This window comes from Typha latifolia, chromosome 3 (assembly GCF_019914945.1).
Source record: "Typha latifolia isolate L0001 chromosome 3, TyphaL0001v2, whole genome shotgun sequence".
Classification (NCBI taxonomy): domain Eukaryota; kingdom Viridiplantae; phylum Streptophyta; class Magnoliopsida; order Poales; family Typhaceae; genus Typha; species Typha latifolia.
Window position 1 is genome coordinate 14,311,299 of NC_133088.1, and position 23,855 is coordinate 14,335,153.

The following is a 23,855-nucleotide window of genomic DNA, read 5'->3' on the forward strand; positions in this document are numbered from 1 at the left end:
CTCAAGTCACATTCTTAAGCTCGTCCAAGTGGCCAGCGATAACCTCTACTATGTCTAAGAGTTCAACTTTCGCTAGTTTGACATCTTTTACAAAATTTATGTTTTCAGATAGTGAATATTATTTACTAAAAAGTAAAAGAATTTTTTTAGTGCGAACTTACGTCCAATAAAAAAATTGATGTTACTATAACATCGTGCATGATTAAGCAACAGCTCTTAATCATGGGAATCAAAGATAAAAAACATGCATATACTTTTTAATTGCAGATTGAAAATATAGTCAAAGAAAAGAATACTAAATAAACTGGGCTGAGATTAGTTGCCGCTCTTATCGTGCTCGCTTAAATTCATATGGTAGGCAAATATTCCACAGTTAGTTCTTGTGTTAATTTATATTGCATAGATACTATGATTTGGTAACTTTAGTAAAATTTATTATTACAGCTTCGTTTAATAATCAGTCAGGTACCCTAAAATGATTTAATTTAGTCGAACCCAAAACCACCCAAACCACGTTGAAATATTGAATGGAAATAAGGCCGCAATATCTTTCTGCTATTAATTATATCCTTTTAGAATATTTACTTCTCTCCTTTCATGCTTTGATAGATTTCCGGATGCCATGGGATAGGGAATTTTTGACCAAATTAGACTTTTTTTTTTTTTTTACCGTAATAAGTTTTTGTTCAAATTTATTATTAAATAAGGTTGTCTAATTAATCAATATTTTTATTTGTTCCTAAAATTGATCAGCATTATATATATATATATATATATATATATATATATATATTATTTTAACTTAAATTTTTAGTAGTTGAATAAAAAATTATCTAGCGGTAAAAATACTGTACTAATTAGTATTTTTAAAAATACAAATTAGTACAGCATTTTTATTATTTTGATAAAAAAAAATTTAGAATAGTTGGTCAAAAACTCTGCCATAGGTGAGCATGTACTTATCGTAGTCTGCCATCTATTATGCTTGAGGTGTGATCTGGGATACAGTTTCCATCCATGCCTATATCCAGCATCGACATCGTACATATATCATATTAATGTTCCGTATAACGAGTGGAATTTGAAATAAAAGAACCAAAAGTCAAACGTGCCATCATCTTATTGGCTGTTTCCTCACCCACGTTTGACAGCCCATCGTAGCCGTCTGTAAGAGTTGGCAGAAAATATGGACGGCCGTAGTGGGAGCCAAAACCTGGTGCCTGTTTGGAAGAAATCACGAACAAGCTCTTCAGCCCGCATTAGATCAGTATATATATATATATATATATATATATATATATATACACTCTCTCCCCTCTTCTCTCTCTCTCTCATCTACACCACTAGTCAAGGAAACCCGTTCCAGTTTCCACTACTCTCTGCGCCTCTACGGCGACGCCGAAGACGTCGCGATTGGAGAAGAAGTGGTGGTGGCACTCCATCAAACAGGTGATATTCCTCCTTCTAGACTCGATCATTAGCACTTCTCTCCCATTGTTTTTTTTCTAATAAAAAATCGTCTTCTTCTACCTTCGCATTGAAGCTTCCCTTGTTTCATTATCTTCAAATTTTCTTCTCCTGCCGAGATTTTTGCTGTCAAACGATGAAGTTTTTCTTTGGTTAACCATCACCAATTCAACGGTGGGGGGTGTATAAACAAAAATAAAATAAAAATTCGAAAACCTCACTTTAAAACGCCCCCTCTATTTTTTTTCACTATTACCTGTGGTGACTTTAAACACCTCGATTGATGAAAACTTTTCTTTTCCCTTTTCTGATTTCTTTTTCCGTTTCAATTTTCGTTCACATGATTAGCGCGGCGGGTTGCGATTATTTTGCCGCTTGTCTAGGGATTCGCGCACAGCTTATTCGTTTCAAATTTATTTATCCCATTAATGACTGTTCAAAGCGCTGTCAAATTTATCCTATCTAGCGTCACATTCTGTAGCACTGCAGGCATAGCCGTATAGGAAGCGACATATCGACTAGTAGTCAAAATCCACTCATCAAGAAATCCTCTTCTTTTGCGTGTTTCCGTTCGCTTCTCGGATAACCCGCTCTAATCCTCGGATAACTCGCTCATGTTCAGATGGCGACGACCGTTGAGACAACCACGGCTACAAGCTGTCACCAACCGTGTCGGTCATCCACGTGTCCGCCCTGGCTTCAAGCGGCTCTTGCAGGTTAACGATGATTCACCTCTCTCTCTCGCTATGCTTGTTCTGGGATTTTGGTTCAGAGTTTTGCTTTTCTAGTTCACGCTTATATCTGGAAAAGGATGGGCATTCTTTATTAGAGCTTACACTGGGATGGGAAGTTTAGTAGCTGCGGAGGGAAATAAATAAAGGGTGCAGAATAGATTTGAGAATAAGAATCACGAGATATTTGTTTCCATTAGAGTAGATAACAGTGAAGAAGGGGTGGATTGCTTACTTTCTTGGGCGAGTTACTTCGCATGAATTTATTTCTTTTTCTCTTCATGAACAATGTGGGTAGTTTCTGCTCTAGGATTTGAAATTTGAAATTTGGAAAATATTGGGCATAGGTCAAATCGTCCTTACTTTTTGTGAGAACTCTTTATTAACTTGTAATCATAGTAAGATTTTAAACAATATCAAATAGTGGATTCAAGCCGGGATAAGAAAAAAAGTTATCCAGTCAAGTTTGGATTTTATTTATAAAGCAGATATAGAGAAGCGGGTCCGAGCACTCGCGGTGACGTTACCGGACGAGGACGACTCCCACTGCTTCGCGGAGCGCGCGGAGAATTACTACCAGAAGCGTCCCCAGTTGCTCTCCCTCCTCCGCGATCTCCACAACCGTTACCTCTACCTGGCCGACCGCTACAGCCAATCCCTCCTCAGATCCCATCACCATCAACGTAAACAGATCACCTCCGTCCAGTTCGAATCCGACGACGATGGCGACCCCATCGACTTCGCCTCTTCCTACTCCGACGCCGAGAGCTCCCTCTCCTTCCAACTTCCGCCTCCGGCCTCCGCCCCCGCCGCCGGCGAACTCGATCGGATCGTGGCGGAGCTGGTGATGGCGGCGGTGGAGCGCGACCTCCTCGCGGCGGAGGCGGCGGAGCTGGATCGGCAGCGATCGGAGTCCTCCCGCAAGATCGAGCTCCAGGGGAGCCTGCTCGAGGTGCTGGAATCGGAGCGGATGGTGCTGCTGACGGAGAATGCGAGGCTGGGGTTCGAGGAAGCTGCGGCGGAGGAGGCGACGGCGGCAATGGCGGCGGAGTTAGCCTACATGCGGCGGAAGGCGGCGGAGCTGGCGAGGATGGTGGTGAAGCTGAGGGAAGATCACCGGGTGTGTATCATGGGTCGTCGGATCGAGGGCTTGCAGAAGCAGATCTACGGGCTGGAGAAGAGGAACCGGGAGTGCTTCAATGAGATGGCGAGGAAGGAAGCGGAGATGAAGCTGGAACGGGCGGAGGTGGACCGGCTCAGGGAGGAGAACCGCCGGCTCGAGGAGACGGCGAAGAGGAGGAGGAGGAGGAGGGGAAAAGCGAAAGGGTGGGGTTGGGTGAGGAAGATGGAGTGGAGCCCATGCGTGCCGCACGTGGAGAAAGGGAAAGGCGGGTGGTTTTGCTTGTAGGTTAGTCACGTGAGGGATGGCGTGCGTTATATTGGTTGACTTGTTTTTGTATAGGTAGTGTACTAAGTGTAGTAGATAAATAGTATATCTTGGACTTTTGTAATTGGAGAACTTTATCTAATCTTTGGGAATTGGCGTAATAGGATAATTAGATACTATCTAATCACAATGTAGTTCATACAAGTATCAAGCCACATTGATTTGATGATGGTAAGTAAGGATAGCTTATTTAGTAATCTGGTTATGATAGTTAAACAAACTATGCTTAAATTTTAAACATTTAAACTTAGTATAGGTCATATGTAGTTAAAACTTCAGGGTGGACCATATGGAACTTTATCACTAGTCTAGAGGATATAGGCAGTATTAGAGGTTGGACTATTGGGTTAGTCCTCTTAAGAAATAGGTCACATTTGAGGATTAAACCCATGAGCTACAATTAGGGGTGACTATAAGGTTAAACACAAACACATCCTTTTTATTAAACGAGTTAAAATTTTTAAATACTAATATGACTCCATTAATTCGTTTATTGGATCCGTTATTAGATTTCTTATACGACACATTTAACTTGTTTACACAACAGGATTAACTCGTTTACACAATACATATGACACGACATAATGTACTGTTTATGCACACGATTAACCATTGATTTACACAACACGAATCACTTACTAACACTGATATTATTCACCCATTTATAAGATTACTAACTAAACTAACAAAAAAAATATATCACACAATGCCACAAATTCAAATCCAACACATTTACAATATTATGACAATATGTAGTAAAAAATATTCAGCTGGCTCGACATCCGGTGATGGAGGCATCGTCATAGTTGGCGAAGCAATGATGGAGATTAAGGTATCAGTGGCGACTAGTTTTTAGGAGCGGACCTCCATGGAGGAAACTCTGACTCATTGAGCTTTGGATCTGCTGAGGAAGATAAGACGAGAAAGGCGGTCAGAGCGGCCAAAGATGAAGAGGCGGGAATGACATCAGAGAGGAGGTTGCTCCTTTAGCATCCCTTAGACCTCCAAATTTGTCAAGAAAGATGAGATGGCGGAGGCGGGAAGGGACCTAGTCAATGCGGCCGGAGAGGCGATCAAAGAAGAGTGAGAGGTAGTAGAGGGAGGAGGGAAGGGTGGGGATGTTATCGGAGAGGAGTGCCCGAATTCAATTAAACTAAATCCAAACCGAATTAAAAGTCGAGCTATCATGTTGGGGTATCGGGTGGAGTCAATATTTGCTACCCCTAGCTACAATAGTTTCAAAGCATACTAAGGTACCTTTTAGAGGAAATCCTAAATCGCTCATTCTTATCTTGCTCTTTTTCTAGGTCATGTGCGTGGCTCATAGACTACCGTCCGATCTATGGATGTGATAGACACACCATGTTGGCTAAAATATCAGTTATACTATAGCATATTTGGAAGCATAGGAACAATGTATGTTTAAATTCGGTCTAACTACTATTATCTAGGAGTATACTTTTGTCTTGATGTATGAATAGATGATAGCATTACCTAGACATGATCAAATGGCCCAGCCTGCTCATGCCCGGCCCGACCCGGCCCGGACCCGGTTTAGGCCCGGCCCGGCCCGAGCCCGAACTACCCATGGGCGGCACGGGCCAGCCCTTTGCCCGCCCGACCCGGCCCGAAAGCCCGCCCGTTTACCCCGTAACTAAGCCCGCCCATCTGCTACTGTGCTTTGCCCGTTTGCTACAGTAATTTACCATTGCTACAGTAAAAAATATTTTAGTATTATACCATTTTGCATTATTTTAAGCAGACTTTTAAAAAATTTTAATTTTTTTTAATTTTTTTAAAATAGAGGAATATAAATATTTTATAAAAAAACTAATAGTTAAAAAAATTCTAAAAATAGCTGAAATATGGGTTGGGCCGAGTGATTGGTGGGTTGGGCTGGCCCAGCCCGATCTCTCATGGGCCAACGGGCGGTAACGGGCTAGACTATTCTAGCCCGGCCCGAGTGATTAATGGGTCGGGCCGTGAACAAAGACTTAAGCCCGCTTGGCCCGAAAAGCCCGGCCCGAACCTTGCCCGGCCCGCCCGGTTATCATGTCTAGCATTACCATCTACCCCACCCTTCGCCAGGTTCCTTTAAGTTGAATGCCGATAGTTCATTCTCAGGCACCATGTCGAAAGGGTAGTTAGTCTGAAGGGTTTCATTCTTTACTCCCCATTTGATTTCTCGATAACGATCACTAGTGTACTTCGGCCTGTACCATTCCACGTTGTCCATTGAAGCCTCAGCTATATGTAAGAGATAGAAATATTACTCACTCGGAAGTTGACATTTATTCACTACTCCTCCTAGTAAACTTCATGAAGGGCCTCAACTGAATTCATGGTCCCCTAGTTCTTGGATACTATAATTGACGATTGCTTGTATCTTAGCTCATTGTATCATTGTTTTAAAATTAACTATCTATACTGTGAAGCTAATGAAGCAGCTGATTGGCTAGCCAATTATAATAGAATCATAAGATTTGGATGTACCTAGGAGGGCTCTTCCCTGATCCTTTGATATGACTTTTGCATGTTGATATTTTAGGCACTTACTATAATGGTGAAAGTGTAAGTAATACTATTCCCTTCGTTTTTTTTCCCTTCAAAAAATATCTATAATTTGCCCAATAATTTTTTAATTCGCTCAACCATTTTTCGGTTGGAACTCACCATCAAACCAACTCATCACTTTTATCCCTACTACCTTGTTGTAGAAACACATTGGAACAGAAAAAAAGAAAGAGAAAAGAACACCTACTTCCAAACTATCAATAGCCCATGGAATCGTCGTGCAGAAAGCTTCGACACCAATAAAACCTCAAGCAATCAAACACTGCCTCATTCTTTCAAACCTCGAACTTGTCAATGGAGAAGAAGGTTTTGGGTAGAGAAGAAGGCCTCTTAGCATACCCACGTCTCTTCTTCGTAGCCCTGGGCATTGCCCTTGTCTTCATGGATCCATTCCGTTTGGGCCCACTTGGTGGGATCGACTACCAGCCCGTGAAGCATGAGATCGCACCGTACAAGAAGGTCATGCAAGAGTGGCCTAGAGACAACCGGAGCCGGCTGAGGTTAGGGAAGCTTGAGTTCGTCGACGAGATCTTCGGGCCCGAGTCGATCGAGTTTGACCGCGAGGGGCGAGGGCCGTATGCCGGCTTGGCCGACGGCCGCGTCGTCCGGTGGACGGGGGAGAGCATTGGGTGGGAGACGTTTGCACTCGTTAATCCAAACTGGTGAGTATATATATACTCTTTCAGATACTAACGCCTCTTTGGTTTGAATATATTCTATAGATATAGACATATATGAAAATAATTATAATTTAATAGTAAATCATTATCAAATTTCTCACCAAATTACAGTGAGAAAGGAGTGGTGTAACTGTGTTTTGACATGCGTTCTAACTCAATGAATCTCAAAATACAATATATTAACTTAGATTAGTACATAAAAACTCTATGTTATTAAAAATATATGTTAATGTAATATCTTCAGAAACGTCGTGCTAAAATAACTTTTTATGTGAATATTTTCGTGTTTAAATCATAGTACTAAGAGTACCTTTTAGAATGCCTAAAATATCTAAAGGGGGTTATATTATACTGAGTGCTTTTTATTTAAATCCCAGCAATATTAATTTAATCTGGATATTCATTAAATTTCCAGTTCCCTAAAAAACAAATAGTATTATGAGAATTATAAGAAAGAGATGTTTATCATAAAAATTAGTAAAATATCGGGGTTATTTAAAATTTCTCCCACAAGAGTCAAATTGTGTTATTTGAAAGGTCTGAGAAAATATGTGCAAATGGTGTGGAGTCGACGACGCCAAAGCAGCATCCGAAGGAGAAATGGTGTGGGCGACCTCTCGGCCTAAGGTTCAACAGAGACACCGGCGAGCTCTACATCGCCGACGCCTATCACGGCCTAATGGTCGTCGGGCCGAACGGCGGCGTCGCAACTTCTCTAACAACGAGCGCGGACGGGAGCCCAATTCTCTTTGCTAACGACTTGGATGTTCACAGCAATGGGTCTATTTTTTTCACTGATACAAGCATGAGATATAACAGAAGGTGAGAGTTTTTTAAGCTGGGAGCCCAATTATTTTGTAGTTCTTGTGATGGATCTTCTAAGCAGTGTTTGTTTGGTACTGTCAGAGATCACTTTTACATATTATTGGAAGGAGAGTCTACAGGAAGGCTGCTAAGGTATGATCCCTTGTCTAGAACTACACATGTTGTTCTAAAGGGATTGGCGTTTCCAAATGGAGTGCAGATATCAAAGGATCAGAGGTTTATTCTTCTTACAGAGACTACCAATTGCAGGCAATTCTTCTTCTTCTTCTTCTTCTCTCTCATTTTTTATGAAAGACTTTCGTAATTATGTATCCTTTTTTCTAGCTCAATTCTATGTCTACTTTCAGGTTAATGAGGTACTGGCTTGAGGGTCCAAGAACAGGCCAGTTGGAGGTCTTCGCCGACTTGCCCGGCTTCCCGGACAACGTGAGACTGAACGACAAAGGAGAATTCTGGGTGGCGATCGACTGTTGCCGGACTCCGGTGCAAGAGGTGTTCTCCAACAACCCATGGATGAGGAGCATGTACTTCAGGATTCCATTAAAGATGAGCTTTCTTGCGAGGCTTCTTGGGATGGAGATGTACACCGTTGTCTCGCTCTTTGATGAGGAGGGGAGGATACTGGAGGTGCTTGAAGACAGAGGGGGTGAAGTGGTGAAGCTGGTCAGTGAGGTGAGGGAGGCGGATGGGAAGCTATGGATTGGAACTGTGGCTCATAACCATATTGCAACTCTTCCTTATCCTTAGGAATTTTTAGTTAGCTTAAAATGGTACTTGAGATACTATTTTCCTTCTCCTAAGTCAATGTAATATGCTAATTAACTCCTGTGTTCTAGTAACCAAAACCACCATGTAGCTTATTTCAAGATTGTGATTTCCACACTATAGATGATTTTCTTTCTTTATATATATATATATATAATTATGTATTAGTATATTCATTCATGGTGCTTCTTTTCAATCCCAAGTAATATTAGATTAAATAAAAAAACTGAAAAAAGAAAACTTTAAACCCAAAAATTCTCTGTACTTGTTTTATTATATTTAAGAAAATATCTTTGCATTCTTCTATGGAAACTTTTGCTATAATTTACTAGCTAATACCGACACAAAACACTCACAAGGAAAATCTAAATCTTTTAAAGAAAAAGTAGAGGAGAGAAATCTAAACAACCACCCACTCCAAACTCATGATCCACCGCTCAACGCTGCATTGACCTTGGCGTAATCAACTCTAGACAAGAACTTCATGCAAATAGGCGGCTTCACCTTCCCCAGAGCTAGCAACGACGCCGGCAGCGACCAGATCCCATCACCGCATATCAGGCCCGACGCGACCGCCGGCGCGAAAGCGTCAGCGTGCGGTCGGTTTGTCCTCTCCCACAAGAACAATATCAAACTCCCCAGACACATGTCGATCGTAAAATACGCCCCTACGAAGAACGGCACAGCCATCCCCATGGCATAAGGGATGAACTTGTAGACCCTCCAATTCTTGTACTTGGCGAAGGTCCTCAGCGCGTTGAGCATGAAGGAGGCCAAGAAGAAGCCGAGGCAGAAGTTGAGGCAGTGGCTGGGGAGGGAGGAGAAGCCCTCGGAGCCGATGAAGGCGATCCCGCGGTAGAGGCTGGCGTAGGGGGCCGGGTAGGCAGAGCCGTCGGCGCCAAGGGGGAAGGCCTTGTAGAAGATCCAGAAGACGGAGGGGGCGATGACGCAGCCCATGGCGGTGCCGACAACCTGGCTGACGAACATGGAGCGCGGCGAGGCGAGGGTGAGGTACCTGAAAGCATACAAAAATATTAGCTTTTAGGATTATTCCTCGACTGAGTATCTATACAGAGTGAGTTAATTTTTACCCGGTCTTGAAGTCTTGCATGAGGTCGGAAGCCGTGGAGACGATACTCATCATGACGCCGCAAGCAGCCAATCCGGCGATGATACCGCCGTTTCCGGTGCCGACCCACGCGCCGAAAATAAAGATGGCGAGCTTGCCGTAGCTCGACGCCAGCGACCAGTCGGTGAGGCCGCAGCCGTAGGAGTTGCAAAATGCCAACGCAGGAGCGATCAAGTAGGTAATAATAATATGGTAAAACCTAAGCTGTGGAAATATCCGCGGGACCGTAATAATGGAAATAACAGCAAGGACGACGTAGCCGGCCGCGACGAGCCAGAAAGGTATTGGATCTCGGAGGAAAAGCTTGGTTCTTCGCCGCTCGTCGAAGGTCACGCCGAGGGTGTCCGGCGACGACGGGCGGTCGCCGACCACAGGGATGATGGCATCGTGATGCTTCCGTTTCTTGTATATGTCATAGGAGCTACGGAAGACTACTATGATGAAATTGCAAAGGCCATCTCCTAGTATCATGGCAATGGGTACGAATACTTTGTAACCTTTCTCGCCTCTTAAGCTGCTCGGGCTAAGGTCGGCAGGATACCAAATGCCCTTTTTGGTCTCAATGCATGGCCATAGGATGCCCCATGAGATGATGGCTCCTAGTAGCAAGGAGATGTTTACCATGTATGGGCATATCATTCCGACTCCAACATAGGTTGCAGAGAAGTCGAAGTAGAACCTGGAAGCATGATAGAATACTAAGTAGACGACTGTGATAAGAAATGTATAAATTTCTTAGCATTCTTTGAATAAGGCTTACGAATTAGTGTAGGCTTTGAGACCCAGAGAAGGGAAATTTAGGAAGCCACAGTCATCCCCTGCAGTATAAAACCATTGGAAGAAAGACCAGAAGAAACTAGCACCGAATGATTTGAACAAAACTCCCACTTGTTTCCTATCAAAGGAAAAAAAAGAAAGAAAAGAAATCAAATTTGTTTCAAACTAATTACAAGTACAGAGCACTAGGATTTACTTTGCAAGCTTGGCTCCATGGGGTGTGTGAAAGCTATTGATGAGGTGAGCCGTAGCAGTACCACTTGGATAGGTCAACTTATACCCAATGATCATGATCTAGAAAACAAAAAATCAAAAAATTGCAGCATAATGTGATACATATATATAGATTAATTACCATTACCATTACCAAACAAATCGCCAAAATTAGTAGTACCTTCCGCAAGGGGACGACGGAAAATAATCCGACGAAGCTAACGACGAACATGAATCCGATCATCCAGCCTAGCGAAAGGTTCTTCACGTTCGCGGGGATCGTCGCACCCTCCTTCTGTTGATCGGCGACGACGCTGGTCATCCCAAGAATGTAGGATCCAAAACCACCTGAGTAATTAATTGAGATTAATACCCTAAGACTTTAACTACAAAATGGAATTCGCGAATGTTTGGAAGATAATTATACTTTATTATCATCCTAGCAAATATGACACCAAAATCTATACTATTTACAAGCAAAGGCTAATCTGGCTTCAACTCTGTTTCATTAATTATTATATATTTCCAAAATCGCATGACGAACTAATACCAGATTGCTCCAAAATACGCACTCTTGATCCATATAAAGAATTAAAAAAGAAGAAGAATCGAGTTAATAGATCGGGAAAAAATTACCACTAAACGCGATCCCAGAGCACGCGACGACGCAAGTCTGGATGACGGTGTTCTCCTGGCGAGTGAAGGGCTGCTTCAGAATCCCTAGCTTCTCCAACGCCGTGGTCCAAGTCTTCACAAAGAAGAAGCCTAGCAACCCAGCCGAGACGTTCATGGAAGGGATGATACCGGTGGTGAGATTAAGCTTCATCACCACGAAGCTGAGGAAGAAACCTAACACGAGGCTGACGACGAAGGCCCGGACGGTGAGCTGCTCCCTCCACGTCGGCACCGGCTTGCCCTCGAACACCTGCTCCACCGACATCCCCCGATCAGTCTCCGAGATCGTGTGATGGCCGCCGCCGCCGTCGGTGTCTTTAGTATTCCTCTCGAGTTCGATCTCCATTTTGGTGGGAGGAAGCGATGGAGGAGTTGATCAGGGAGAAGGCAAATAGATGGAGAAGAGAAGGGATAGATAAGTTTTTGAGGAGTTTGGGATTTGTTATCGAGATTTATAGTTATCCAAGATTTATATTTATATTTGCGGAGTCCAGAGGAATAGGGAGAGTTTTTGGGATAGTTTGGAAAAGAGGCGGGAGAAATTGATGGGATTGGTTTGTTACGGGTCTGCTGATGACCAGATCTAAAGATAGATTTTTTTTTAATTTTTTTTAATTTTTAATTTTTAATTTTCATGTTCTTCTTATTGAATTGCACACATATATATATATATATATATATATATATATATATATATATATATATATATATTCGAAGCTTATTTTTGTACAGATAACCACCTCATTACTTTTGGATAACTCCATAATTGTCGCTCAAAGCCTTTAAAATATTATATTTGTCACTAAAATCTTTTAATTATTTAGGATTGATATAATGGTTAGTTTTTATTGAAATATTCGTACCTTTTTCCTTGAAATTTAAAATTTAAAATATTTATCAATAATTGGTGTCTCACATAAAAGGAGATATCTTTTATTGTACTATGACATTGGTAAAATAAAATAGTTTTTAAATCATATAAAAAATCTATACAAGGCTAAAATAGTTTTTTTTAGTTTAACTTTAGTTTTAATCATAGATTTAACTAACAAAATAATCTTTTTAAAAGAGCCAATAAAATTATGATATTTTAGAAATTCATTGACAGTTATTTAAAAATATTATTAGAAAAATATCGATATAAAAACTAAGTATTTTAGATTCTAGAATCATAGTATTATAATTGTCATACATTATACTATCGTTAACTGGCTTGGCTGGCAAACTGCATGACAACAGGTGTTACATAGAGAACTGAATACTTCAATTCCAAGCTGATAGAATCATAGAAAAAAAGAAAGAAAATGTGATACAACCATATTATATTCCAAGATAGAGTGGCACATCTTCAGTTATGAGATTACTAAATCATTAAAAAAGAAAAAAAAGAGGTTAAGAACATATAATGGTTATAATATTTGGGTAAGTAACCAGTGCAATTTTCCATTAAAAAATAATGGTTATAATATTTGGTCACATCTCATGAAGTGAGTTTTATTCTATATTTTGCCACGAATAACATACGAGAGTTGAAACAACAAGCATATATCGTATCACAGAGAGAAGTTAAAATATTCCATCACATGCCAACAACAGTAATCTCCACCAAAATTATACCAGAGAGTAGAGACTTCTAAAACTCGAACTCTACGAGAAAAAGGGAAAAAAGAATTTGGATGCACTTCATGCATAACAAACGCCTGCACTCATTGTCGTCATTCAAATGCATAATGCTACCACCAAATGTACACTAGAGATTGTGCTCTATCAGGCAGTCCATGCATGATAGATGTAGTCATTCTAACTCAGTGCTGCCATGCTTTAAGAAAAAGTTTTTCACCACCCCAAACTAAGAACAACCTTAATATTCACAAATTCAGAAAAGATGACAATTCTAGTATCATCTAGCAAGAACAAACTGTTAAATTTGGGAATGTTTAAGAACATAAGCTAAACAAGAAGAGACTGACCAGAGGGCATATATATTCTAGAATTATCGAGACAAAAGCACTAATATAAGACTGACAGAGGTTGACTCCAGCTTGAGATGTTGAAGTCCACTGGGTCAAGGAACCAAGATCTCATTTCGGTTACAAATCCAGGTTAGAAGATTCTTCTCCAATGGAACCAAACTTCCTGATTCTTGAGATGAGTAAGGTGATGAATTCAAACAATAATAACCCTGAAGTCTGTTATAGTCACCAAGCGAACATAAATCTGTCTGCATTGGGAAGAGATTCTAACATATTGATAATCATAATCACAACAATACTAACTACAAGGATAAAAGAGCGAATTTCAAACTATACTTTGAATTACAATGCTAAGTGCTCTAAGAGACAAAGGTCATCATCACATACGGCAACCTCAGTCAGAATTGCCTAAAATTTCCCAGTTTCCTGCTTATCCTTTGAATCACGATTAATTATACAAAAGCAGTTTATTCACTGAAGAAAAACACCAGCCTCAAATAGTCTTCCTTAACTACCTGAACAAGAAGAAATTGTTTCATACTCTAACTCTACTTTGCATTACAAAACTAAGAAAGTGCTCTATGAGTCACCAAAGGCCATAACATTGCACAACCTTATGCATAATTGCCTACAATTTGCCAATCTCCTACTTAGTATTTGAATCATGCTTTATTATAACGTATCACTTACTTAGTAAACTAGTCATAGGACTTCAAATTTGTTTATGATCAGTTGAAGCAAAACACTACTGCCTTAATATATTCTTTAGGTTACATGTAAGCTGGAAAGTCTTCTTCTGATGAATCACTTACAGGACCATCTTACTTGTCCGCTGTCTAATCAAACTGTATGCATTCTCATACACCATGGTCATTGGGATTGCTCCCCTCTCATTGCGTTGTCGTCTGTTCTGATCTCATTTCTTCTTCCAACACCTTCAAATCCTTGAGGTCTCTTCTGTAATGTCAATATCCTATTTGCATGTTTGGCTGGTTCTGATCAAAGCTTCTCGTAAAGGCGATTAGGTCATCAACTCAAATAGCAATACAAACTATCATGCAAAAAGTAAATGCTGGACTTGCATGCCTTTGACTAACATCAATTCCTTAGTTTCATGTTGTTTTAGAGGTCTTTCAGAATCCACATTAACCACTGGCATGGTGATAAATGTCTTTACTACAGTGAAGCATAAAACATTTATTCTGATAGTGTCTCATATGACAACTAGACAAAAGAAAGGTCAAAAGACTGGGTAATTTAGAACTTAGTTTATGACTAATTGCTGACATGGAGCATTATAGTATCTTTCTAGTATTTAATTTACAGAAAAGGCAAAATGAAGCAGAGAGCACATGAGAAAGAAAAAAAAAATAACATGAAGCAGAGAGGACATGAGAAAGAGAAAAAAAAAATAACGTAGACTGAGGTACTATTACCAATCCATCATCAGACTCATATTTACAAAGAGAGGCTCTTCTGTCCAAGATATAACCCTACCTAACTATTAAATGATACCTCCTCTCTGAATCATTAGTCTGAACAGGAGTCCTAAAATGAACTTCACCTGCAAACAACTATTCAGGGGCATTATTCAGTCTATGCTGCCTTGAACTCTTCAAGATACTCATGCTTCTGGTGCTTGGAATTGCTTAAAGTTTAGAGACCTCTCAAGTGAATGCAATAATCAAGATGCATAATTAGATTCGTAACAAACCAAATACCAGAGTTCATGATAAGCAGATGAAAATCGACAGCTTCTAAGAATTGATCCTATTTAGTATTTCCGGTGTACAGATAACTGGAACCATGGATTGCCATCTTGGCAGTATTGGCATGCGGCATTGGGTGCCACGGGCACAAAAATTCTTGGCTCACAGTAAGGAGAATCCGAGAATACTTCTACACTAAATCTCAACCTGAGGCTAAGACCTGATCAATGGTGGTGAACAATATCAGCATTGAATACAACGATTTTAGAAACAATTAAAGGCTTCCACCAAAGAAGATTCCAGCCTCTACAAGTTCAATCATGTTCAACCATCACAGAAAGGGATAAGCAACAGGACTTTTGAGACGAACAAATAGCAATGAAATTGCACAAATTAATGACATTACTTTTCATCAAAGTGTCAGCCGTGATTGGCCAATTGGAAAACAAGCCAGACATCAAAAAAGATTAGACCAAAAGGATTTTGCAGACAAAAGTATGATTCAACTGGAAGAATGTGAAACTAACTAAGGTCTCAATTTGTGAAGACCAATGAAAATTGGTCTCATAGAATCATAGTTATATCTCTGGGAGCAACACCAAAATTTTATCAAATTTCTAAACAATGTCCAAAAGAACAATGCAACCAACACAAATGCCATAGGAGAAACCAACTTATACAATATAAAAGGATTAGCTAATCAAACCCTATAAAATGCCATAAGAGAAGAAACTTAGCTGACTCCCTTTCACCATCTTCCTCGATGTATGAACTATCATGATCTTACTCATTGATGTACCCCTCCTTGCGCCCTTCAAACCCCGGACGAATGAGCTTCTTCTCCCTCTTCTCAATTCGCCTCATCTTCTTCTGATGGATCCTCTCCCTAATATTCTCTGTCCTCGTCTTCTGCTTCTCTGCCCTGACCTTACCCACACCTTCCATCCTTTCCTTCCACTTCTCTGCGTGCTTCTGTTGCCTCTTCTTCTCCTTCTTTATACTCTCCTTCAACAACTTTGGGTCATCATGCACCTTCGCCCCAGAAGCCCTACTCACAGCCGCCTTCCATGAGTGCTTCTTAGAGACCTCCTCCCCTTTATCAGGATCCTTCTTCGCCTCCTCCAGCTTCCTCGCCCTCTCCAACTCCTTCTGTTTGGAAAGCTTCCTCTTTTTCTTCCTCTTATCATCTACACCATCTATCTTAACCTTCCCAAACGACAAATCCATCGAATTTGCCTTCGTCTTTATCTTCTCATCATCCTCCTCCTCCTCCCGCTTCCGTTTTTTTGTAGAACCAGACTCTTCGTCTTCTCCCTCTTTATTTTTCTTGCCCTTGTTCTTCTTTGGTTTCTGCTTCTTCGGTTTCTTGGGCTTGTTCTGGGATTCAGGCCGGGTGTTGCGCCCAGCTCGGAGGTCGGCAATGCGTCTATGGAGGCGTTCACGGAGCTCCTCGTAAGTTACCGATCGCTTGTCATCCGACATCACCGGAGGCCGAGACTTATCCATCTCCATCTCTACCTCCACCTCCATATCATCCTCCTCCTCCTCGTCGTCCTCTTCCTCGCTCTCTTCACTGCTAGGGTTCGATTTGGCGTCATTGGAGACCGATTTCTTGAGGAGGTCGAGAGTGGAGGTTGGGGTGGACGGGTCTAAGCGAGCACGACGAGCTTTCTTGAGGTTTTCGCGCGATTGGATCTTAGCGGAGGCCTTGGCAGCCTTGGAGAGGCCTTGATACCACGGCTTGTCGTCGTCGGCGGTGGGGAGGTAGAAGCGTGCGGGGATGAGCTCCACGAGACGGTCGAAGAAGAGGGAGTGGTCGTGGATTAGGGCTTTGAGATCGGGTCCTAGAAGTGAGATGGCGGCGGAGGAGGAGGAGATAAGTGTTTCTGAGGCGGCGCCCCCGGCGGAGGTGGTGGTGGACTTCTTCTTCTTCATGGTGTCGCCCTAGGGATTGAGATGTAAAAAGGTTGGGGCAAATACTTATATTAGAGCAACTCTAGTCGGCTCTAAATTCTAAATTTGGAGTGACTCTATAATGGGGCTTTAACCACCGTGAAAATGGAGCCCAGCTCTATTTATCATTTCAAACTTTTGAAATACTAAAATTATTTAATAATTATTATTTCAATAATTTTAATTTTATTTGTATTATTTATTAAATAATTTAGTTAATTAAACTGAATATATAATTAATTTTACTAATCAGTTTTTAACAAAAATAATATTATTGGAAAGGTCTCATCAACTTTAAAATGAGTCTAATATTAAATTAATTTTGAGTTAATTTAAATTTTAAATATTTTATTATTTATAAAAATAAGTCTAATAAATTATGTGTCCTAAAATATAATTACACAAAATTATTTTCAATATAAATATTAAATATTAAAATATATTAGATATGAAATACATCAAACATCAAATACATTAAAAATAAAACCGAAACTAAAATCGGTGGCTACAAAACCGAAAACGACGACTATAGGAGCAAGATTATCCCTGACGGAGGATGACTTACCAGAATATTAAATATCTATTATTTTTATTATATTTAGTTAATTTCTATTTATTTTATGTAATATAATTTTAATATTTTTAGTTAATAAAATGTAATATTTATTTTGATGTTTATTTCATGTAATGTAATTTTGATACGTTTAATTAAAAATTTAGTAATTTAAAATTACTTTTGAAATTATTAAATATTAGTAAGATCTGAATGAGAGTTTTCTAACTATATATTTTTTATTAAAAAATAATAAAGCTAAGATGATCTATTAAGTAATTCAAAATAACTAATATAATAATATATATTATATTATTATTTTAATATATATTAAGCTCCGTGCTTCTGAGTGCACCGAAAGTTTGCTCTATTTTTTGCTCCATATATAGAGACACACTTAGAGATGCTATTCCGAAGTTGGATTAAAGCTGAGCAAAACTAGCTATAAGCCCTAGCAAACATCTGACATCGGTTTACCCAGTTTAGGACCAAACTAGCACTCTCCCAAACAAACTTAATACTAAAATAAGTCTATTTTACTCTAATAGCCATAGAGTGCTTCACTTTTATTTTTAAAAAAATATTAAATAATTTATTATCTATTTTGTGATTTTTATCTATCTTTAATAATTTTATAATCTAACTCTTATTTTTTTTATAATTTTTATTTAATAATCTAGAATAACTTAAACAGTACTATAGCAAAAATATTCTATAATAATATATTAAAAATATTAATAAGAATAATATTTTACTTAGAAGATAAAACTAAAAAGTGTTTTGGTATTAAATTTATAAGTGGGCTAGTTTAGAAAGGAGCTAGTTTGGTAAATAAAGTTTGAAGGAGGGCTAGCGTGGTCAAAGACTCCCGGTTTACCCGGTTAATCAAAGGGCAAATTAGGGTTTCCCTCTTAATCTCGTGTCTCGAGGCTCCTATTTCCCTCCTCTCTCCTCTTCCCATCCTAAAGTGCTACATTTTTCTCTTTCTTTGAAACCGATATCCATATTAGGGTTTGGAGCCATGAGGACTCGAAACGCCGATACCCCTAAATCCGCGGCGGCCAAGAAGACGCCCCCAACGAAGAAGGATGCTGCCGTTGCCTCCGCCGAGAAAACCCCGGAGGTTTCCGCTCCCAAATCCACACCTAAATCCACACCCAGGTCGGGGCCTAAAACGGCGAAGGGCAAGCAAGCAGCAGCCAAAGCCGCTGCTGCGGCCGCGGCCGCCGCCGCTGCATCTGCAGCGGCAGTTACGCCAATTGTTGCCACCCCGCAGCCAACGCCGGAGCCGAATGGTGAAAACTTTTTAGGATCGGTGCCCTAGTTTTGATAATTGATTTGTTGTAGTTGGTGTTCTTACTGTTTGTGGATGTTCTTGTTTCAGTCGAGGAGGCGGTGACTCCATCCGATGGAAAGAAACATGTTTCTGCTGTGAAATCCCCGGAGAAGAAAGCTGGTGGGAAGGCCAAGTCGCCGCCGGGTGCGGGAAGGGCCGAGGAGATTGCTTCCAAGGTGGAGGTTGCAAAGGAAGCTGCATCAGAAGCCAAACCAGAGAAGATTACGGAGGAAGCAAAGGAGGAAGTGGAGGAGGAGCCGAAAATGGACATGGCTGCTGCTACAGATGCGAAGGATGAGATGGAGAGCGGTCCAGCTGAGAATAGCGAAGAGAAAGACCCTGCAGGAGATGAACAGATGGTGGAGGTTGGTGGGCATCAGGAAGTTGTTGCTGAGCAAGCTGCGGAGGAGCTTGTGGATGGAGCGGAAGAAGGAGAAGGGGAGGAGGGAGTGGAAGGCGGGGAGGGAGACGAAAGAGAGGGAGACGAAGCAGGTGTGCAGGTGGAAGTGGATGAACAGATGGAGATCTCAGATATGGCTCAGAGGAGAAAGATAAAGAAAGAGCAGGAGATATTTGTTGGGGGCTTGGACCGAGATGCTGTGGAAGAGGATATAAAGAAGGTATTTGAGCAGATTGGAGAGGTTGTTGAAGTCCGGCTTCACAAAGATTTTGTGACCAACAAGAACAAGGGATTTGCGTTTGTGAAGTTTTCCAGTAAGGAGCAGGCTGCTCGGGCAATTGTAGAAATGAAAAATCCTGTGGTGAGATGAACATTCTTCTTGCTTTGTTTGTATTTACTTCTGCTTCTCTTCCGGCCTGAGTCTGATAGTTTGAAAATTAGGTCACTCGATCATCCTAAGAAGGAAGACTTAAACAAAGCTTTATAAAAATGCCATTTTTCTTGGCAGGTGTTGTTCATCCAAAGCATATCAATATGTGCTTGATTTGGCTGCATTTTTAACTTGTTAGCCTGCTAAATTATACTCAAAATTATTAAGCTATTGAAGCATATTTTCATCTATTGTTTGTGATGAGGTCTGAACTTGGTTTTGCTTTATTTTGTGTTCATAATAGTTCAAAATTTCCAGCAGTAATATGGACATGAAAGTTTATGTGTAGTCTGACTTATCTCAACTGTTCCACAGATACGTGGAAAGCGCTGTGGGATTGCACCAAGTGAAGACAATGACACACTTTTTTTAGGCAACATTTGCAATACATGGACAAAAGAGGCTGTATGGTTAACTTCGCTTGTTTTACAAAGAATTGTCTATGATAACCTGTGTTGGTAATAATTTAACATTGTGGAATTTCAGATCAAGCGAAAGCTTCAGGACTATGGGGTAGATGGAGTTGAGCATATTACTCTTGTTGCTGACACCCAAAACGAGGGTTTGAGTCGAGGTTTTGCCTTCCTTGAGTTCTCTTGCCATGCAGATGCAATGCTTGCTTACAAGCGGTTACAGAAGCCAGATGTTATTTTTGGCCATCCAGAAAGGACTGCCAAGGTTGCTTTTGCAGAGCCATTACGTGAACCAGATCCAGAAGTCATGGCCCAGGTTTTCTGTTTTCTTCAGTCTCTCATCCCTCTTCTTCCCATTGTTCATTGACCATGGTCTGTTCCTCCTTTTTTGCAGCACATCTATTTATACTGCAAAAAATGTTGATGTGTTTGTTGTGTTCTATTGTTGAGGCAGGTTAAGTCAGTGTTTGTTGATGGGCTTCCACCATATTGGGATGAAGATCGGGTCAAAGAGCAGTTTAAAGGATATGGTGAGATAGAGCGTGTTGTGCTGGCTCGCAATATGTCAACTGCAAAGAGAAATGATTTTGGGTTCGTGAACTTTAGTACACATGAAGCTGCTGTTGCTTGTGTTGAAGGCATAAATAACATGGAATTGGGTGATGGCAAAACAAAGGTACTAAATTTTGATCTCATTTTATGTGGTTTCTCTGTTATATATATTGATTGTAGTTTGTACTATACAAAGTTACAAAGCTAACTCCAAGTAGACTTTTGGGTTATGCTTTGAGAAGAAAGAGTTGATAGAAAATGCTTGTAATAATATCTGTTCCATTGATATTGCTGCAAATTATTCCTAAAGATTTTTTAAAATTTTTACTGGTCCAAAATCTGATTTGTCAGTCCTATCATTGCATAGTGCAAGACCCTAATTTGGAGAATGAGTTCAAGTTGTACAGGAATTTCTGATCGTGATGGAAGAGTTTGGTAATGTTGGGGTGCCATTTAACTTTTCCAAAGGCCATAACATAGTTGTGAACATGCCTGCCCTAGTTGCATTTTTTAATCTAAATAATCATTATGAAATCCACATGATTTGTTTTGATTTATCTCTTTAGGGTTTGTACTAAGGCCACATCTAATGGGTTTCTTGCAAGATGCTACATGTAATAAAATTGATTTTATTAGAAAGATTATTCTTGTTGATTATTTTTGTTGTCAATATATTAGAACTTTATATCATGTAAAATATTAGGTTGCTTAATTTAGGCATGAATTAAATTTACATCTTTCTTTAGGCATGTGAGTAATAACACTGCATTTTATACCTACCTAATACCATGCATTAAGTGAAATCAAGTGAAACTGCGAAAGGATCATAAGAAAGAATGTCCTATGAAAGTATGAAGGTCCTTGGGTTTTACTCTTTATTTTGGCTGAGAAAGGGAGATCTTTTCCCCTGTTCATAATTTCCTACTGGGAGGTTTATTTTTCTTTAAAATACAATGTCTGGAAAACAGGCTTCCCTGGATAGTTTTCTAAGGAACTCCTATGCAAATAAGTTATCTTTCTTTTTGTTTGATAAACTTTTTTTGCCTTTTGCCTTGCTTTGTATTATTCATATGGATTTCTTTTCTTTATGATCATTCAGATTAAAGCAAGAGCTAGGCTTGCAAATCCATTACCTAAAACTCAAGCTGTGAAGGGTGGAATGAGTGGTGGGTTTCGCATTGGATATTCTGGCATGGGTTTTAATAGATTTGGTAAGTACTCAATTTTAATATCCTTTGAACTATTTCCTTCTTCAGACCCCTCACTCTGAACTATCATGTTTCAAAAGGTAGAGGATATAGTAGAGGTAGGTTTTCTGCACACCGGGCAGGTTTCCAAGGTGGTAGGGGTTTCAATCTCCGAGGACGAGGTAGAGGTGGAAGATTTTTGTTTGCCGCTGATAACAATCTTGACAGTTCACCTTCTGACTTCCGTGGTAGGAGGCCCTTCCAATTTCGAGGTAAAATAAGGTTCTGTCAATGAGAGTTGCTAAACAGCAGATCATTTTTTGTCACGTCTGACATTGAGTTGATTCACTGTTGACAGGAGGTAGATGGGGTTCTACATCAGGAGGGCGTGGTGCTTTTGAAAGGGGGCATGGAGCTTTTGAAAGGGGGCATGGGAGGGGGTTTCCTTCCAGGAGGCCACCATTTCCTCCAGAAGGGGATTTTGGCAGTCCTTTTGGTGCTACCCACCTTGGTGAAGATCCATATTTTTATGGAAATGTTGGTCATGGTAACAAGCGTCCCTTTTCTATGATGGTTAGTATTTATTTATGTATTCTCTGAAACAAGTTATCATTGCCATGTCATGATTGACTTATTTATGTTGTATAATTGGATGCAGGAGCATGATTCTGGTTACTTGGAGCCTGGTTCTAGATTACGCCCTCGTTTTGACCATCCTGATCCATTGTCTGGTGGGAGCCGTTACCGAGGTAAGTATTCTTGTCTTTTAATCAGAAAAGGCTACAGTATTTTAGATGCAACTTACATGATTTTCATATTATTTTTGAGCTGCTTAATACTTCTGTGTACTTCAGATTCATTGGGAATGGGTGGTCTATACTCACGTGATTATTTTGGTTCAGACGTAAGTATTGCTACACATTTTTAACTTTACATGAACCAGTCATATCAGCAAGTTACCTACTTCCTCTGTCTATAATTTGCAGTATGGCGGTAGAACATATTCATCTCTTTACAGGGGTGGACACTCTGGTGGTGGCTACTACTATTAGATGGTAAACACTTTCTATCGGACAGTCACATTCCTGCCAACAACTGTTTTGGGGCCTCATTTAAAATTTTAAATTGCTTTTGTGTTGCCAGTAACATAATATGCGTGGATGCTGCTGCAGGAGGCAAGTTCTCTATAGGATTATGGACGTAATGTTCCTCGTGCATTTGTTGAGCTGTTTAAACATCAAAACGTTTGATAGCTAGGTTCTTACGTAGTGGCCTTTATTGTGTATTTCCTTAGACAAACCATATGGTTAGGTTTATGGCTACTGTAAGTGCGGTTGTGCTGCATATTCGCTGGTTTATGATAAACATTATTGGAAGTAGTCCTCTTTTTAATTCAGTGATCATATCATTTATGAAATCTTGAAGTAAAGTTGGGGATAAAATCTTTGTGCATGAAGTCAATTCATCCTCGGTTGGTGACAGTTGGTGATCTATATGTTTTGATCTGATCGGAACAGTGAGGAGAACGGAACATCATTTTGGATTAGTTTCTTTATCTTCATAGTGTGAGTTGTTAAAAAGTTCATTGCCCCCTGGCTCTCACTGGATGATGCGATGTACCTTTTTCAGGAGTTCAGAATAACATACAGAAGAGTATGTTTGATTTGTGATGCAATATGTTTTGATGACTAAGATATGAAAGACTGCGGAGATTATTTTGTGGTTAACATCACAAGTGGATTGGTTCTTCACACCGTTATCATCATTTTCTCATGTCTAAGTAGTAAATCCATGAGAGGTCTTGTTGTTCTGAGACATGGTTTGCTTGGCGTTTTTAAACAGGAAAACTAGAAAGTTCACTTGAAAGTTGATATATTTGCTCTGATACTTGTGGAGCATTTATATGTATTGGAAAGGATTTTGACTTTTATTTCATTTTCGGTCTGTGGATCTGACTGATGTTGGAAGACCTTTGAGGTTTTGGAAAGTTGCTGATGTTTATTTGTGAGCTATAATTAATTTATGAAGCTAAACATTTCCAGTATCAGGATTCTCTGAACCATGAA

General features: G+C 40.1%; 4 protein-coding genes across 6 annotated transcripts; 3 read left to right on the top strand and 1 right to left on the bottom strand.

Annotated features, from left to right (window-relative positions):
• Positions 1-1,297: 1,297 nt before the first annotated feature.
• Positions 1,298-3,746, top strand: LOC140783277 (kinase-interacting family protein-like). Of its 3 annotated transcripts, none has more exons than XM_073130098.1 (3): positions 1,298-1,449; positions 2,090-2,183; positions 2,687-3,746. In XM_073130098.1, the coding sequence occupies exons 2-3, from the start codon at positions 2,090-2,092 to the stop codon at positions 3,604-3,606; spliced, it is 1,014 nt and encodes a 337-aa protein (XP_072986199.1). In that variant the 5' UTR covers positions 1,298-1,449; the 3' UTR covers positions 3,607-3,746. The 3 variants fall into 3 exon arrangements, with proteins under 3 accessions (XP_072986199.1, XP_072986200.1, XP_072986201.1); XM_073130099.1 differs by having other exon boundaries at positions 1,319-1,449; positions 1,949-2,183; XM_073130100.1 differs by having other exon boundaries at positions 1,323-1,449; positions 1,957-2,183.
• A 1,079-nt stretch (positions 3,747-4,825) lies between these two features.
• On the top strand, positions 4,826-8,590 carry LOC140784767 (protein STRICTOSIDINE SYNTHASE-LIKE 13). Its single transcript, XM_073132310.1, has 4 exons — positions 4,826-6,881; positions 7,437-7,721; positions 7,806-7,973; positions 8,072-8,590. The coding sequence occupies exons 1-4, from the start codon at positions 6,514-6,516 to the stop codon at positions 8,469-8,471; spliced, it is 1,221 nt and encodes a 406-aa protein (XP_072988411.1). The 5' UTR covers positions 4,826-6,513; the 3' UTR covers positions 8,472-8,590.
• Positions 8,591-8,807: 217 nt separating this feature from the next.
• LOC140784136 (probable metal-nicotianamine transporter YSL7) lies at positions 8,808-16,999 on the bottom strand. The gene is made up of 7 exons (XM_073131361.1): positions 16,484-16,999; positions 11,245-11,536; positions 10,790-10,956; positions 10,592-10,689; positions 10,379-10,513; positions 9,581-10,297; positions 8,808-9,504 (listed from the first exon to the last, which is right to left on the bottom strand). The coding sequence occupies exons 1-7, from the start codon at positions 16,898-16,900 to the stop codon at positions 8,913-8,915; spliced, it is 2,418 nt and encodes an 805-aa protein (XP_072987462.1). The 5' UTR covers positions 16,901-16,999; the 3' UTR covers positions 8,808-8,912.
• Positions 17,000-18,390: 1,391 nt separating this feature from the next.
• Positions 18,391-23,206, top strand: LOC140783923 (uncharacterized). The gene is made up of 12 exons (XM_073131058.1): positions 18,391-18,766; positions 18,856-19,568; positions 19,953-20,042; positions 20,124-20,366; positions 20,505-20,726; positions 21,702-21,813; positions 21,891-22,061; positions 22,148-22,362; positions 22,448-22,538; positions 22,644-22,693; positions 22,776-22,844; positions 22,933-23,206. Exons 1-11 carry the CDS (start codon positions 18,493-18,495, stop codon positions 22,839-22,841), a joined length of 2,247 nt encoding a protein of 748 aa, XP_072987159.1. The 5' UTR covers positions 18,391-18,492; the 3' UTR covers positions 22,842-22,844; positions 22,933-23,206.
• Positions 23,207-23,855: the final 649 nt, after the last annotated feature.

What these genes read in the sequence shown, in the direction of transcription:
- LOC140783277 (XM_073130098.1), top strand. Translation starts at nt 2,090, where the DNA reads ATGGCGACGACCGTTGAGACAACCACGGCTACAAGCTGTCACCAACCG. An exon ending in GCTTCAAGCGGCTCTTGCAG is followed by an intron (nt 2,184 to 2,686) that starts GTTAACGATGAT and finishes TTTATAAAGCAG; the next exon opens with ATATAGAGAAGCGGGTCCGA.
- LOC140784767 (XM_073132310.1), top strand. Translation starts at nt 6,514, where the DNA reads ATGGAGAAGAAGGTTTTGGGTAGAGAAGAAGGCCTCTTAGCATACCCA. An exon ending in GCACTCGTTAATCCAAACTG is followed by an intron (nt 6,882 to 7,436) that starts GTGAGTATATAT and finishes GTTATTTGAAAG; the next exon opens with GTCTGAGAAAATATGTGCAA. An exon ending in AGCATGAGATATAACAGAAG is followed by an intron (nt 7,722 to 7,805) that starts GTGAGAGTTTTT and finishes TGGTACTGTCAG; the next exon opens with AGATCACTTTTACATATTAT.
- LOC140784136 (XM_073131361.1), bottom strand. Translation starts at nt 16,900, where the DNA reads ATGAAGAAGAAGAAGTCCACCACCACCTCCGCCGGGGGCGCCGCCTCA. An exon ending in CTCTGGGATCGCGTTTAGTG is followed by an intron (nt 10,957 to 11,244) that starts GTAATTTTTTCC and finishes TTAATTACTCAG; the next exon opens with GTGGTTTTGGATCCTACATT. An exon ending in ATGCAAGACTTCAAGACCGG is followed by an intron (nt 9,505 to 9,580) that starts GTAAAAATTAAC and finishes GTATGCTTTCAG; the next exon opens with GTACCTCACCCTCGCCTCGC.
- LOC140783923 (XM_073131058.1), top strand. Translation starts at nt 18,493, where the DNA reads ATGAGGACTCGAAACGCCGATACCCCTAAATCCGCGGCGGCCAAGAAG. An exon ending in TGGGTGATGGCAAAACAAAG is followed by an intron (nt 20,727 to 21,701) that starts GTACTAAATTTT and finishes ATGATCATTCAG; the next exon opens with ATTAAAGCAAGAGCTAGGCT. An exon ending in GTGATTATTTTGGTTCAGAC is followed by an intron (nt 22,694 to 22,775) that starts GTAAGTATTGCT and finishes TATAATTTGCAG; the next exon opens with TATGGCGGTAGAACATATTC.